General features: G+C 42.3%; 1 protein-coding gene across 1 annotated transcript in view; it reads left to right on the top strand.

Moving 5' to 3' along the window:
• LOC122561354 (VPS10 domain-containing receptor SorCS1-like) overlaps positions 1-17,872 on the top strand; it is a 1,223,550-nt gene that overhangs the window by 1,055,321 nt on the left and 150,357 nt on the right. Inside the window, exon 16 of the mRNA XM_043713087.2 lies at positions 736-869. Within this exon, the coding sequence (XP_043569022.2) occupies positions 736-869 (134 nt within the window). The remainder of the gene's footprint in view (positions 1-735; positions 870-17,872) is intronic.

Here is a 17,872-nt window from a genome sequence, read left to right as displayed (position 1 = left end):
TCCTCGGATGTTGCCTGGCCTGCTGTGTTTTTCCAGCTGCCCCATTATCCTGCTATCCACCTGACATATTCTCTATCGTACATTGGCTAAGGGTAAGCCTGCATGTTTCTCCATAGGCCAGTTGTGGCCTGTAATCACCCAGTTAATGACACTTAAGGGCCCACAGTTGGTGTTGGAACGTAAGCAGGGGTATTTTCAATGACCCCTGGTGAGAAAGCATTCGGGCGAGTGGCTTGACTCCTTTTGCAGTGTGCCTTGTGCCTCCCCCGACCAGAAAACAATGCCTCCACCCGACCTCCAAAGCCTGAATACTTGCTCTTGCACAACCCCACCCGACCTCTCCCTCCCCCAGGATGCTGGATCCCTCCTAGTCCAAACATCCAAGCCCTGCCTTACTCAGGAATCCCTGCTGACTTCGCTTGTTCTAGCATTGCTGGGATTGCAGGGGCTACTGGCCAATCAGATTGGCTGGCAGCTCATGTGGAGAGGTATACCTTCCTTGGATGGGCAGAAGGTCTCACTGCTACAGGGCCACCTTTTGATTTTAATATTGACTACTGACTTTTCTAACAGGAGAGGTGAACAACATGGCCCCTTGTCAAATTCACCGCACTAATTCTCTGCACCTGGAGGTAGATCTTCAGACTACGATCAGATGTCAAAATGATTGATCTTATTTATAACACCATTGGCTAATTTGACTCCGAATTCCTGATGGATGTGATTTCTTTAAAGGGCAAGCCTTGCATTATGGGGCAAATGCGAATATACCAGAGACGTCGCCCAGGAACGCAGTGCATTCTGGGAAAGAAGTACAATCGAGCTGTTACATCGGTGCCTTGTATCTGCACGGACTCTGACTTCGAGTGGTGAGTGGCCTTGATAACATTTAGCCGAGAAACATTATGCCTGCAATCAAAGCTTCCTCTTACTACTTGCCCTATTGCCACACAACACTTTGCTGTATCTTTCATTGGCCTCCAGCTCTGCACAACTCCAAGCGTACTCTGATGCAAATGAGTCTAGCCGAAACCATGATTTTATTTGGGAAAACTGGGCTGGTTGACAGGAATTCTTATCCATTCTGAGAGACAAATTGAAAAATCAACAGCAAATAGCACATAGTCTGCTGGTTTATATTTATTCTGATCTCCAGGCATTCAAGCCCATAAGGTTTATTGCCAGCCCCTTGTGCCTTGGCAAGGTCTTGTTTGCAAAAAGCAGGAAGATTTTCAATGCAATCCTCTCAAATTCCCTGTCTGTTGACAGAAGCTAGCCTTGTTTTCTAGCCGAACTCCATTCATCATAAAGTCCTTGCATATGGGAGCAGGCCATTCAGCCCATTGAGTCCACTCCAGCTCTTAGAAGGGCATCCCATCCCATCCCTGTAACCTCACATTTCCCAGTGCCAATCCACCGAACCTGCACATCTTTGGACTGTGGGAGGAAACCAGAGTACCCGAAGGAAACCCATGCAGACACAAGGAGAATGTGCAAACTCCACACAGACTGTCACTCGAGGGTGGAATTGAACTCAGGTCCCTGATGCTATGAGGGAGCAGTCCTAACCACAAAACCACCGTGCCACCCATTGGCTTGGGAAGACCATGTAGTGGGGATTTGGAGCATTGCATCCACACAGTCTTTGATGTAAATTTACACTTGGCTTTTGCCTGTCTCTCAGTTGCTGAATTTGATCTTCCAGTTTTAATCAGAATTAGTCAGATATTTATTTTCCAGTTTTGGTTCTGATTTTGCAAGATCACTGTTGGGACTATATTTGAAAAAAAAGCAGCAAATTTACTGCAAGAAAAGCTCAGGAATAATAAACTGGAATTTGACACCAGGTCGCCACTGCTCTAGAATTTCTTCAGCGTTTCCAGAAATTAGCGATTTATTTGGGCACTTGGGTGAGAGCCCTGACAGAAACTTCATAAGGACAAGAAAAGAAATGGTTTATTTATTGTTTCATTTATTATAAATAGCTCTAAGGTGGAGAAAGGAAATTGATTGTGCTGGAGATTAGCAGAATTATAAATTTCTCAAAAATGCATCTGACTGGGGTTGGTAAACTTAATGATTGCTCAAACTGGTTTTGGTTTCCAATTTTTGTTCCAGAAAGTTCAGGAGGATGGATCAATGTTGTTCTTAGTTCTACTTAGTATCAACTATTACTAACTCATGTACCGCATCCATACTTATACTGCCAATGCCCCTAGAATACTACAGAGAGATCTCAGGACCCACGTAGAGATTAAATAAATCCCTTAAGAGTCTTTGATGACCTTGCTATTTCAAAAATAACATTCTTATTGATAAAAACCTTATTTGTAACATTTAACTTCCTTGTACAAACAATTATTAGAATTCACGATTCCATTTAAAGAGTTTATTTTCATGCTGAGCAGTCAATGAAATTGTAAATTGACAGGTACCCCCCTGTGATAATGGATGGCTATGAAATCACTCATAAAACACTGATCTTATATTTATAACCTTCAGACTTATGTGAACAATCATGGTGAAAGAGTGGGCTTTTATTTTAGAAAACTACTCATTTCATTTTCAAATATTTAAAGGGCATAAGTTTTAAAAGCTTGATAGATCCCTTTAAGAGTGTTAGCGAGTTTTGAAAAGATTTGTACCTCAGGTTGAGGTTCTGGATGTAAGTTTGCTCGCTGAACTGGAAGGTTTGTTTTAAGGTGTCTTTGACAGATGCTTTTTATGAGCTTATTCACGATTTATATAGTTTCATGTTTACTTTTAACAGCTGCCATGGCCACCTTACCTCAACCAAAGGGTGACTTCTCTCTCCCAAAGGTATCACAGGACGATAAACAAGAGGGTACCTTACTTTTTCAAAGACCTTTGGCAGCTCTATACAATCTCTGACCAGGTTGAAAGTGCACAGACATTTTTTCTGGGACTTACCTCTGGTATGAGGCAGATAGACTTGTCAATTCACACCAATCTGACTCCCACACCACCCCTAATCACCTCTGTGACAATGGTAAATGTTTGTTTGGGGGGTGTGGTGAAACTTCCAAATTCAGGACTCATGCCATTTTTGTACAGATTAAGAGGTTTTCTGCCTCTGTGAAAATTCACCCATCCCCTGCCCCATCCCTTCAGTAATCTCCTCCGGCTGTGCAGACCTCCAGTAATTCAGGATTGTTGTGCACGTCCACTGCCTTCATCCCACCAGGAACACTGGGACCTTCAAGGCCAGAAGCTCTGGAATTTCTTTCCTAGACATCCCCATCCCTCATCCTCTCCCCCATTAAACATGGCCACCTCAGCCAAACCGAACATTCACTGCTTTCATAAGTCCTTCAACTCAATATTGTTTTTTTTAAACCAGCTGCATTCCTGTGAAGTTTCTGAAGACACATTCTTACATTAAAGGTTCTATATAAATGAAATTTGTTGTAGATGTATGACAGAGCACAATGGAAGGATATGTTTGAGGTGTCAATGAGTTTAGCTAGATCCTATGTTTAAGGTTGATCTTTCATTGATATGAGAGAAAGGTAAGGTGACAAATGCATCAGAATGTGATTCAGTGTGAACAGTTAAATTGATTATTGTGTTACATATCAGCTTCAATGCCAACTGTTCCATACTTTTATATTCTTGGTGGAGGAAAGGCTGCAACCTTTGTAATGGAATTGGTGGGGCAATATGCAAATGTTTGAACATAAGAAATTGGAGCAAAATTTGGTTATTCGAGCCCTTGAGTCTGCCCCACCATTCAGTAAGATGATCTGTCGGTATTTCAAATTTCACATTCTCATCGTAACCCGATAACTTTGATTGCCCTGCTTCATGACAGACTCTCCATCTCTGTCTTAAAAATATTCAACAACTGCACCCCTCCACAGAATTCTATGGCAGAGAGTTCCAAAGTTGCACAAACCTCTGACAGAAATAAAACCCCCGAATCTGTGTTGACAGGGTGATCCCAAATCTTACAACAGTGCAACAGACTCGGGCCTGGACTGACCCACAAGACAGTGTCCACCTTGTCAAGACCATTAACAATCTTGTCCACTTCAACCAAGTCACCCCTCACTCTCCTACACTCCAGTGGGAATAAGCCGCGTAAAGAATCACGGAATAATTGAATCCCCACAGTGCCGATAGAGGCCATTTGGCCCATCAAATCTGTACCAACCCTTGGAGGAGCATCCCACCCAGTTTCTCAGCCCTGCCCCATCCTCATAACCCCATATATTACATGGCTAGTCCACTTAGCCTGCACATTCCTGGACACTTTGAGTAATTTAGCCCATCCCACACTAACATGCACATCTTTCAATATCCAATTTATCCTCAGAAGACAATCTACTCTTTAGGAGGATCAATCTTCTAAGCCTCTTCTGAATTGCCTCCAATGTAATTAAATCTTCCTAAAGTAAGGAGATTAGAACTGTACACAGTATTTGAAATGTGGTCCCATTAATGCATTGTCTAGTCTAGCAAAAGCATAAAATCCTTTTATGTTCAATGCCTTTTTTAATAAAGGAGAGCATGCAATAACTTTGATTGCTTGGAGACAGTGAGGAATGCCGATGCCGGAAGTCAGAATTGATAAAACGTGGAGCTGGAAAGGTATAGCAGGTCAGGCAGCATCAAAGGAGCAGGAAAGTTGACATTTCGGGTCGGAACACTTCATCAGGTTCTGCTGAACTTTCCTGCTGTACATTTCCTGCTCCACTTTTTATCAACTTTTATTATGTAATCTACTTTCATCCTAATGTTTTGTGACTCGTGTCAGAACACCTACATCTCTCTGCACCCCAGAATCCCACAGGCATTGTCCATTTAATTAACACTTTGCTTTTTCATTCTTCTTGTCAAAGTGAACAATTTCTCATTTTCCAACAGTACAGTCCACTTGCCAGAGTTTTACCCACTCACTCAACCGATCGATCTATAGCCATCCGTAGCTTCCTTCTGTCTTCTTCGCAATAGATTCTCCAAATGTTTTGGGGTGGCATGGAAATGTAGGGAACATCCTTTTTGATTTTACCCCGCTTCGGCCTGTTAAAAGTGAAAAGGTTTCTCTGAGACACCCCCCTGCCCCAATTCATTTAAACTTTAATGAATATTGTCCTACCCACTCCAGTCTCGCTTCGTATGTCATCTGTGCCACCCCAAGAATAAAATTAAATGCTGAGTTGAAGCAAAATTCAAAAGTCAATAATCAAGATTACTAATTGTTGTCACCTGTTCCTCTGCCCAGAATAAGAGACGTGCTTTAGGTCAGTACCTGCTACCTGCAGATTGAGAGACTAATCTGAAATATTTTGACGGGGAGGTCACAACAGATACATGTTTAGCTTATGATTGTGCCTTATTTAAGTCAAATGGGTTGATAATTCCCTACAAACTGGACACTTTTACGCTAAAATGAATCTATAAATGCTTAATAGAGAAAAGAAGAGTGCAGTATATCCATAACTCAAGATTTTCAACAAGTATTTATTAAATTATCAGGATCATTTGACATTTAATTCTGCACATACACTATCCCTGAGGCTGCTTGCTCCATTATCTCTCTGTAAGGCTCTTGAACTTCTTGTGTGCAGTTGCACATCTGCTCTCTCCATAAATGGTGCCAACCTACCTGACTGATTGCTATGTGTCTTTCCAGCATTTTCTACTTTTATTAGCTACCCTCCCATTCAAACTACAACTAAAAGTGAAGTTGCTGGAAAAGGTCAGCAGGTCTGGCAGATTCCGTGCAGCGAAATCAGAGTTAATGTTTCAGGTCCAGTGACCCTTCCTCGGAACCATTCTGAGGAAAGGTCACTGTACCTGAAACACTAACTCTGATTTCTCTCCACAGATGCTGCCAGACCTGCTGAGTTTTTTCAGCAACTTCACTTTTTGTTTCTGATTTACAGCATCCACAATTCTTTTGTTTTTAATTTCCCATTCAACCTGTTTGTTAGTTTCAGAGGGGGTAAGGGACGACGGGATTTGTTTGTAGCTGTGGGAGATTGGGGAAGGAAGGGAGATGAGTTAGTTTCAATTTCTGTCAGTGCAGATCGCACAAAATCTGTGCCCATGTGTCATTCGGATGGGATGTCAAACTGAGACCTCATTGACCTGCTCAGTTGGTTGTAAAGAATTCCCAGCTTCAGATTTGAAGAGTAACAAGTGGTTCTTCCAGCAGTTTGGGTCAACATTGACCCCTCAATCAGAGTCTCACAAACACTGCTGTTTGTCAGAGCTGGTTGTGTTCCCAATATTACAACAGGGATTGCAATCGGTTTTAAAACACCATGAGATATGCAGCCGGCGTAAAAACTGTTATATAAATGCAAGTCTTTCTTTTCATATCTGAGTCTTAGCCATTTACAGGTTGCAGGCATTGTTGGGTAAGGATGTATGGGTCTGAAAGGATTAAGAGTGTCCAGGGGTCACTCACTCTGAGAATGTTGTTTGAGAGAAAGTGAGAGAACAGCTTCTGGTATCAAGGGACTAAGACCCATGGCCCAGGTTAGCCTTACCATCTCTATAACAATGTCTATCACATCAATGTCACTTTCACTTAGCTGTTAATGTGCAATTTCTATGTCTGGTTTGAAGCAAGGGCCTCTCTCAATAGAACAGCAAGTGATCTTCTGCTGCCATGCCAGAATGAGTGAGGCTCTCTCGATCCCTTCCCCAAAAAAGGATGATAACATCACACCTTCCCTGTGGAGTATGATTGAGCAGACATCCTCATACAACACAGTGCTCTGTGGTGAGGATTCCACAGGACCACAAGAAATAGGAACAGGAGTAGGCCATTCAGCCCCTCAAGCCTGTTCTGCCATTGGTGGTGGCACGGTGGCTCAGTGGTCAGCAAACTTCCTCACAGCACCAGTGACCCAGGTTCGATTCCAACCTCGGGCGACTCTCTGTGTGGAGTTTGCACGTTCTCCCCATGTCTGTATGGATTTCCTCCCACAATCCATAGATGAGCAGGTTAGGTATACCGGCCATGCTAAATTGCCTTTCGTGTCCAGGGATGTGTAGGCTAGGTGGATTAACCATGGGAAATGTAGAGTTAGAGGGACAGGGTAGTGGATGGATCTGGATGGGAAGCTCTTCAGAAGGTCAGCATGGACTTGATGGGGCAAATGGCCTGCTTCCACACTGTAGGAATTCTTTAATTCAATAGGATCATGGCTGATCCTACATTGCTCACAGCCACTTTCCTGCATTTTCCCCTTGATTCCCTCTTGATCAAGAGTCAGTCTTTCATGGCCTTAAATCCTTGGGCCACATGGTGGGTACTGATCCATTTCACTGTCTCATGATGCAACTTTAAGAATTCACCTCAAATGGTCAGTCAGCAACAGGAAGACCTGAACATGCAAGAACATGGGGAGGAAAACTTCATGGTGAGATTCACAAGGATCTACAGTCCGTGGTAACACCATTTCAGATCTGGTAAGAGATACACAGCAGCAGGACAGAGTTCAGAACTTCCTGAAGTTGGAGTGTTAGACACTCCACTGCAGTTAGGACACAATGAGCCCTCATTCCTGATGAAGGGCTCTGGCCAAAATATCGATTTTCCTGCTCCTTGGATGCTGCCTGACCTGCTGTGCTTTTCCAGCACCACACTCTCAACTCCACTGCAGTTACAAATGGCATCAGGTAACACTTGTCTGTGGGAGCCGTTATCAGTCAGGATTCAGCTGAGCAATGATTAGCCATCAGAGGATCTGGCATAAAGTTAAGGTCATTGATAGGCAAGGGAAAACTGAGCTCAGAACTACAGGCTGGGAAAGCGCCAAGTAATGAGAGATATTTGCAGCTCAGTCTGAGTGTCATGACTGCAGCACCTGGGTACCGTGAGGTAAGAGAATTCAAAGGCCGCACACGCCAAGGTCACAGACCTGAGGATGTTGCAGGGGCTTATTAAAGTCATAAGGGGACATATTCAAAGTCTAAACAGGGAATATCTAACAGAAGAAGAAAGTTAGAAAGTTTTATTGAGACTTTGGAAAAGATAGGAAATTCATTATTAAATCCCCTGATAAATGTGGAATGCATTTATTTAAGCTGGAGATAGCAGGAATTATTGAAAGGAAAACTATAAAAGAACAATGATTATTATCAGAGCCTCAGAGAGTCACAATTAGCCAATAAAACCAGTCTCGAAATGGGAATAATTTATTAGGGCCTTCACGGGTGAGAATGTTCCATTTTGGGATTAGAATATTCAGGTGGATACTTCTCACTGATGCATACTCGATGGACCGAAGGGTCCAGTGGACTTCTGTGACCCTGAAAAGCACAAAGCAGCAGCATAGCAATCACCAATAGATAAAAACCTTTTCAGCAAATGGATCCAAAGATCCAAGTTGGTGAAGAGCAGACATTAGAGCAGCGACTAAATCAATGTTCAGAGGTACAGAAGGAAGGTTGTGATAGATATCAGAGAAAGTGGCCTAATAATTAGTGATTTGTCAGGAAGCGATTAACGCCATGGGTTAGCGTATTCAAAACTGTAAAATATATCACAAGTTATGAAGCAGGCATTGCAGCAATGTAACTGTTTTCTGTTTGTGCAGCTTAGTGAGCAGGTGGAGTTTCATGATTGTAGTCAGACAATGTTCTGATTCCAGCTGATGGTAATATTGAACATGTGGCACAGTGGTTAGCACTGCTGCCTCACAGTGCCTGAGACCCGGGTTCAATTCCTGCCTCAGGCAACTGACTGTGTGGAGTTTGCACATTCTCCCCGTGTCTGCGTGGGTTTCCTCCGGGTGCTCCGGTTTCCTCCCACAGTCCAAAGATGTGCAGGTCAGGTGAATTGGCCATGCTAAATTGCCCATAGTGTAGGTAAGGGGTAAATGTAGGGGTATGGGTGGGTTGCGCTTCGGTGGGTCGGTGTGGACTTGTTGGGCCGAAGGGCCTGTTTCCACGCTGTAATGTAATCTAATCTAATGTCATATCTCAGAGTGAAACCTGCTTAATCGATCATGTGTTTAATTTGTGCAGTTGGTTACTCTGGTGGTTAATCTTTGAACATATTCATACTAGACTTCCAATGTTCTTTTAATGTAAGAACACAACTCTATTGTGCAAAAACGCAAAAACAAACACATCCATGTGAGTAAATCAATTTGTAAAGATCTAAACATAAAGAGCAGAAAGCATAGATTCAAGCTTTTTTCACAATACATTTATAGTTTTCCAATACTCAATCCTAAACAAATATCATTCTACTTTAGCTCTTTAATTTCTTACTAACTGGCTGTTCCATGATGAAGGGTTTATGGCTGAAATGTTGACTCTCCTGCTCCTCAGATGCTGCCTGAACTGCTGTGCTTTTCCAGTGCCATACTTTTCAACTGTGATCTCCAGTATCTGCAGCCCTCACTTTCTCTTAGTATCCCCCTGGTTGTTTGTTCAATTATTTTTCTGTATGTTATTAACATTTAACACCACAGACACCTGGCTAGGCACTATCTAATTCACAGGCTTTCTTGACAAATATGTAATTAGGTAAAAATAATGACTGTAGACGCTGGAAACCAGATTCTGGATTAGTGATGCTGGAAGAGCACAGCAGTTCAGGCAGCATCCGAGGAGCAGTAAAACCGACGTTTCGGGCAAAAGCCCTTCATCAGGAATGGCTTTTTGCCCGAAACGTCGATTTTACTGCTCCTCGGATGCTGCCTGAGCTGCTGTGCTCTTCCAGCACCACTAATGCAGAATTATGTAATTAGGCCATTTTCCAAATGAATTCTGACCTCTTAAAAATTAATTTCCTTTACAGAAGTTAGAACAAAATCCATCTGTCTATATTTTAATTAACCAAGTCCTAAATATATAAATTACCTACCTTTGTGACAATGATCCCTGACAGTGAATTCTCCTGAAGGGAAGGTACACATTGCACAATAAAAGCCAGAATGACCTATCAGCTGAGGAGTCTTATGTATTGGTTGGGATGACAGAGGAGGTGGTCGAGAGTCCTGCCCACTCAAATGGCCCTGTGTGCTTTCGTTATTTTTAACTTAACATGTTTTTATTAAGGGTACAAAGCATGAACATTATACTGTTCACACAGGTCACAGAAAATGTTTGAGAAGTGCTTACCTACAAATTTTATCCCACGATAGTAACCCTAAAGTGGGTAAGCCCCAAACTCTGTCTATGCTCAATATTGACGAAAATAAATAACTTGCATTTACATAGCATCTGTTATGATCTCAGGATGACATGTATTTGGAGGGTAGACACCTTTGTCATCTGAAAAGCATGGAATCAATTTGTGCACTGCAATTCCTTCAGACAAAATGAGATAATGACTAGATAACCTGTTTCTGAGATATTGCTTGAAGAATAAATAACCAGTGGAGCACAGAAATGTATCAATGTAGGTAAATGAGAGCTAAAAATAAAAATAAAAATAGAAAATGAGATAAATGAGAACAGATGGCAGCAAGGAGGTAATCTGAACATAAAGGCCACTTGCCAAATCCAAAAATGATGGTTGATGTGAAGAATGGAAGTCGTAGATAGTCATAGAGTCAAACAATGCAACAAAGACCCTTTGGCCCATCGAGTGTGCACTGGCAATAGCTACCACTAAGGGTGTGCGAATCCCAATTTCCCCCACTTGCCCCATGTCCTTGAATGTTTGAAAATGTAACGTGGGAAGAGCTGAAAGAGGAAGGAAGGAAGTAATTCAAACCCATGGCCTTGACCACCTCAAGGGACAAGGACAGCAGATACGTGAGAACACCACCAGCTGCTCGCTTTCTCCAAACCACTCACCGTCCTGGCCTGGAACTATATCACAGCTCCTTCACTGTTACTGGGTGAAAATCCGGGAATTCCCTCTCCAACAGCTCTATGGGCACCTGTGCATTGGACAGACTGCAGCAGAATTCTCACCACCACCTTGTCAGGAAGGACCCGAGAGAGAATTACCCAGCTGGTCAAATTGTAGTATTTCTGGATCTTTTATGTCCACCTGAGAGGGTCAACAGGGCCTCAGTTGAACATTTTATTCAAAAGACTGCATCTCCAATCATGTCACATCCTCTCTGTACTAACCCAGATAGTCAGTGTATATATTGTGATTCTGGGGTAGAACTTAACCATCTGATTCTGAGGTTTGAGGTGATACAACTGAGCTATGACTGAGTCATATGAATGCTAACGCAGGTAATTCTTATGAAGTAAACTGGATTTATTGAACTGAGAGACAGCAATGCATCAGCAATCCTTTATTAACTCTGATATACAGAAAGTGCACTGGGCCTCCAGAACCTGGAATCTCATTTGACACCAGAAGGAATTGAAAGTGAACATTCTGTACCCTTTCTGTCTTAACTACAAATCAACGGGGCTCTCATTTCCTGACACAAGTCTTGTTATAAAGAATTAACTGCAACTCCAGGGACAAACAGTTCACTGATAAAGTCGTCTTCCTTGACAAGATGGGGAGGTGCTGGTTTTGGACCAGGGTGAATAAAGTCAGAAATGACATGACACCAGGTTATAGTCCAACAGGTTTATTTGAAATCACAAGCTTTCGGAACGCTGCTCCTTCATCAGGCAAAGTGACTTCACCAAACAAAGCTTGTGACGAGGTCAGAACTGACCGCTAAAAGTAAGACAGAATGGCATTTTGAAAACAATTAATACAATTTTTTCTGCTTAATTTACAATTTTATTATACCTAAATTTTGCCACTTCTTAATATATATCAAAATATAATGACGTATAAACTAACAAAATGTAATAACATTTAATGTAATTATTACGTTATGATTTTAAAAATTAATTGAACCTGCAATTAAAGCAGGAATGATTGTGAATATCTTTTGAACAAGCCATAGGTTGAGATTAAGAAAACCCACAACAAGCTATGCATCAGGACTCTATTAATTTTCAGTAAGAAGTGTCAGTCTGTGTTACCTTTTCAAGATATACAGTAAAAGCATTGTAACTGACCTGAAGGATCATTGCACTGACCGGATTTTCCAACACTGGGAGCAATGCCTTTCCATTTAGTTTCCCTAAAGGCTGTTATTGAATACAGCTTTCTGGGCTTTGTGCGCTGAGTATTCCTCTACTATTATGGCATTGCAATAGTAAATTAATCAAGTCAGCAGGGATTCAAAATCTGCAATGAAGTGAAGAGGTAGTTTGGCATGAGGGGGAGGATGACCCAGTGATATTATGCTCTGTTGTTTGTCCCAAGCCCAGGCCACTGTCTTTTTTATTGAATGAGCAGCCCTGAGATATGCCAGCAGAGAGCAGCCATTCATCTGACATGACAGATGGTAAACTAAACTCCCAAGCAGGACAGAATATTGAAAAAAGACAGCAAATGAAATAATATTTGCAGATCTGTGTTTGTGTGTTTGCAGAGAAATCCTTTTTTTTATAGCCATGTTCACAGCTAGTGCCTGAACCACCAACAAAGTCACTTTCTACATTAGTATGTGGGATTTTTCTGATAGACATGGAAGAGAGAGAGAGATGTTTAAAGTGTGTGAACACCATTGAAACACAAGAAGGACGGAAGAGAGAGAGTGTAATACCAGAAGAGGAATAAAAGACCAGCCGGTAGGCCGAAGCTGACAGGAGAAATTAACATGGAGTTGACATGTATATCACTCAACTGATCTTCAGTGAATTGACATAATCAGCCAGGAGCATGTTCTTGTTTGTTCAGTGGATAGGTTCATGAATTAGTAAAATTACAGCTGCACTGTATCATCCAATGGAATAGATTCTGCTTTTGTAGAGTTATTGTCCTCACAGTTTTACCAGTGTTTTTGAAACTTTGTTCTTGCTGGTAATATTTGTAAAAATGTGCAATGACCTGCTAATCTGTGTCAATTTACATAGGGAGGTGATGGCCCTATAAGTATTATAGATGGACTGTTCAACCAGGAAACTCAACTAATGTGCTGGAGGCCTGAGTCCACAATCCACGATGGCAGATGGTTAGAATTTGAATTCAATAATTCTCTGGAATTCAGAGAAATCTGCAATGATGGCCAAGAAGCCATTGGCAACTGTTGGGAAAACTCATCTGGTTCACTAATCTCCTTCAGGGAAAGAAATCAGCCATCCTCACCTGGCCTACATGTGATTCCAGACCCACAGCACTGTAGTTGACTTGCAGCTGCCCTCTGAAATGGTCAGCTCTTTGAAAGAGTGCCACAATTAATCCGACACCACTACACCTCCCCTTTTTTAGTATACACATGTATTTGAAGATTACAATTGGACTTTCTTCCAACAGGGTCGGTGTGAGAGACATCTAGGGCCTTGTGTTTTCCTGGTTCCAGGTTTCTTATGGCCTGCCCCTTCTCCTACGATCCAGTATTGAAGCTTCCTCCTCATTTTGTTAGGATGCCCAGATTTAGAAACAATAATCACCATGGGCGCACACCATGCTGTAGAGCCAAAACCCTTTTGGCTTTTGAACTCCATGTGTCTATACACAAGGCAACTTCAAGTGGCTCCCATTCTCTCCCACGCACTCTGCCTTGCCCACACTCTAACACGGATATTTTCACACACACACTCACATGGGGAAACTTGAACTGTAGCGTCATTGAGGGACGAATGATGATGGTCTAAGTACCAATTTGGCTGCTTGGGACGTTGACCATCCAAATGAAGAGGCAACTCAGCCAAGGAGCCTGGAACCCCATCAGAGACCAGGTCTGCAGTGTTTAGCATCATACTCACTTCCTTGCCCCAGACCTTGACTATCAGTAACACCTTGTGATTTATCTCTCCACCCTGGAGGCACCCTGCTTCCATTCCTGATGAAGGGCTTTTGCCCGAAATGCCGATTTTCCTGCTCCTCGGATCCTGCCTGACCTGCTGTGCTTTTCCAACACCACTCTAATCTAGACTCTGGTTTCCAGCATCTGCAGTCCCCATTTTTGCCTATCAGTATCACCTGGAAAGCAGCACATTCCAGCTCCTATGACTTCACCTCAATGCCAATTCATTGGACTTGGTGATCTCTGATTTCCAAGCCTTTTGCTGGGAGAATCAAATTGTCATCAGTGATGTCAGAAACATTTCTGGAAAAGATTTCCAGAATGTTCACAGTTATCCTGTGGAGTTACTGTGGACTAGTGCAGAACCCCATGAAGACTCACCTTTTGCCAGTTATCACAGAATCACAGAACTGATACAGTGCACAAGGCAGCTAGTGGATCCATCCAGATACCTGATGAAGGGCTTTGGCCTTCATCAACAAGAACATCGACTGTCCTGCTCCTCGGATGCTGCCTGACCTGCTGTACTTTTCCAGCACCACTCTAATCTTGACTCACTGGGTCCATCGTGCCTGCTCTGAACAATGTGACTGAGTGCCTTGTTCTTGGTGCCATGATAAATAATTTGGATGAGAATTTAGGAGACATGGTTAGTAAATTTGTGGATGACACAAAATTGGTGGTATAGTGGACAGTGAGGAAGGTTGTCTAAGATGACGGAGGGAGCTTAATCGATTGGACCATAGGCTGAGGAATGGTAGATGGAGTCTTGAATAAATGCAAGGTGTTGCAATTTTAAGATGAACAAGGGCAAGTATTCGCAGAGTTAATGGTAGGGCCCTGGGTAGCATTGTCAAACAGAGAGATCTAGGTTTCCAGGTAAGTGGTGTCACAAGGAGACAGGGTGGTGAAGGAGGTGTTTGGTACGCTTGTCTTCATTGGTCAGAGCACTGAGTGCAGCAGTTGGGAGGTCACGTTGTAGCTCTACAGGACATTGGTGAGGCTACTTCTAGAATGCTGCCTACAGTTCTGGCCGTCCTGCTATCAGAGGAATATTATTAAATTGGAAAGACTGCTGGAAAGATTTCCCAGGGTGTTGCCGGGACTCTGGAGGGTTTGAGTTATAAGGCGAGGCTAGATAGGCTGGGACTTTTTCCCCTGGAGCGTGGGAGGTTGAGGGTGACCTTATAGAGGTCTATAAAATCCTGAGGAGCATGGATAAACAAAGATCATTTCCCCAGGGTGGGGAGGTTCAAAACTAAAGATCATATTTTTAAAAAAACAAATGGTGGATGCTAGAAATGGGAAACAAAAACAGCAGTTACCGGAAAATCTCAGCAGGTCTGGCAGCATTTATGGAGACAAACAGAATTAATATTTCGGGTCCAGTGACACTTCTTCAGTATAAGTTTAAAGTGAGAGGAGAAAGATTTAAAAAGGACCTAAGGGGCAACTTTTTCACACAGTGGGTGGTGTGTGTATAGAACGAATTACCAGAGGAAGTGATAGTTACTGGTATAATTACATTTAAAAGACATTTGGACAGGTATACGAATAGGAAAGGTTTAGTGGATATGGGTCAAATGCAGGCAAATGGGGCTAGTTTAGTTTGGGAAACCTGGTGGGCATGGATGAGTTGGTTTGTTTCTCTGCTGTATGACTCAATACTCCAATTGTGCACGTGATTTCTGCTTACATAATCATCCAATATCTGAATGTCTCACATTTACCCGTCTCTACCACATCAAGGCAGTACATTCCAGATCCCAACCACTCGTTTAGAGAAAATGTTTCTTTTCTCATCTCACCCATATCTCTTTTGTAAAATGCGTTAAATCTGTTCCCTCTGCTTCGCAAACCTCTTTCAAGCAGCTACAGTCCCTCCATCTACTCTGTCCGGACTCCTTGCAATTTTGAAAATTTCTATCAGATCTTTGCCTTTTCCTTTTCAAGTGTAACAGTCTCCACTCCTGTAATACTCAGAATCGACATTTCTCAATCCCTGGAACAATTTTTGTAAACCTCTTTCAGAGTGTTGTAAAGCCTACAAATCTTTTAAGTAACCTCTCCTGGTATTACTCTCTCTGTCTCTCTCTCTCTGTCTCTGTCTCTGTCTCTCTCTCTCCGTCTCTGTCTGTCTCTCTCTCCCTCCTGCCCTCTTTCTAATTCAATAGTGTTTACACACTCATTTTGTGTTACATTATATTTCATGGTCAGTGGATCAGTGTACATTTCAGAGATATTGTCATGGTATAATCACTGTAACATAAGTCTCATAGTCCATCATATCCTGGAGATCACTTAAATAATAGCGTGCTTCTAGGAAGCTTGCTGTTCTGTATAACGTTTTGGCTTTATATAAGGCTGGCTGTGCTCCTGAGGAATGTCATTTTTTGGATATATTTGTTAGCTGTAGAAAATGTCTGTTGGATTATTCAATACCACATTATCAATGCCCAATGTCCTCAGTAATGGGGAAAGGGGCTCTCCATTTTCCATTCCTCATTTTTCCACCAAGTATTAGTTGAACTGACTCGCTGCAGGCCAGTTACAGGGCAGGTTGGCCAGGTTGGATGTTGTGGTCTCCTCTCATGGTCCGCTATACCATCACATCCACTAGGACCCTCAGTTTCCTGTCCATGAAGAGAGACACCAATCTGTCCTTGCCTGCCATTGCATCGAAGTGTCCTGAATTGTGGGCAACTCCGAAATGCCAGCCGCTGACAGAATGGACAATACACCAGGGATGCTGGACTGACCTGAGAGACGCAACGCACTGGGGAACTCTCTGGCTACAGTGAATCAGGCTAGCATCAGATGAAAGGGGCACCACAGGAGGGGAGTAGGTAGTTCATGACATGTGTTTCAGATACGAATGTGAGAAAACCTGCAAGGCGTTGCAGAGAGAAATCCTCCAGAAATCTCAGTGAAAATGACTCCTAACCAAAGGACTGTCAAATTCAGGCTGAGGTATTTGTCAGTGTCTTATTTTTGTTTCTTTGCTGAGTAGCAGCAATCAAGTGAAAGTCCATTTGATGTTTGTAAACCACTTTCACGGTTAATGGCATCAAGTCTCGAAGCCAGTCCTAGGGATCTACTTTGTCTTTAATAATACGTTGTACAGCTCTCACTGCATTATCTCAGCTGTCATTTTGTTACTCAGAGCCAGAAAGTACTTTAAAGAAAAGGCCCACGTATCACGCCAAAGTAGGGAGATTGAGAAAGTTAATGACACTTCATGATAATGTCTGGAATAGATGAGAATGAATGCAAGAGAACAGCATCATAACTTTTGTCTCTTCTTGTGAGGCAGTCTGGAACGAGAAGGACAGAAGATTTAAAAGAGAGATGAGGGGGAATTACTTCTCTTACAGGGTCATGAATATGCGGAATTTATGACTCCAGAGTACAGAGGATGTTGGGAATTGAAAGAGGAGATAGACAGGTTTTTAATGAGCAACGGGTTGAAGGGTTAAGGGTACAGGCAAGAAAGTGGAGTTGAGGCCGAGATGAGATCAGCCATTATCACATTAAATGGCAGGGCAGGCTCAAGGGGCTGAATGGCCTCCTCCTGCTCCTAGTCCTTCTGTTCATCCAAGCATGGGTGATTTCATAGGAAATGTTTGAAATTTACTCTCAAAGGATATTGTATCAGCTGAACCTCTTAGTTTTGGAATTATAACCTTTTAACTTATTCTCTATTATGACACATTTTATTTCCCTTTAGGCTGAACGTCTCTCCCTCACCAGGCAATGAAATTCCCCGTATTCCCACAGAATTGCTATATCATCAAAACGGAAACATGTTAGCACTTAGTGATTGGCCGTTTTAAAAGCTTGTCTCAAATATTCCTAACTCTTTGGAATAATTAAAGAGATAATCTCATCCATTATGTACATAGTGAAACTCATGTCACTATCTGTGTAATTGGTTCCTTAAATGATTAATAATCACCAAATGTAGGTTTTTAAGTAAACGTTGCATTAAGAAACAATAGTCTTCAAGTAAATAAAATATTGTTCCATTTATCTATACTTGCAAAAGAGAATAACACCTTAAGAAACGTATTTATTTCATGAGAAATGTTGGTACTATTAAT

The sequence above is a fragment of the Chiloscyllium plagiosum genome, unplaced genomic scaffold (genome assembly GCF_037043375.1).
Source record: "Chiloscyllium plagiosum isolate Xiang-an unplaced genomic scaffold, Cpla_swu_hap1 HiC_scaffold_22, whole genome shotgun sequence".
Taxonomy (NCBI): domain Eukaryota; kingdom Metazoa; phylum Chordata; class Chondrichthyes; order Orectolobiformes; family Hemiscylliidae; genus Chiloscyllium; species Chiloscyllium plagiosum.
The sequence above is the reverse complement of the archived record's forward strand: the minus strand, read 5'-3'. Positions and strand labels throughout refer to the sequence as shown.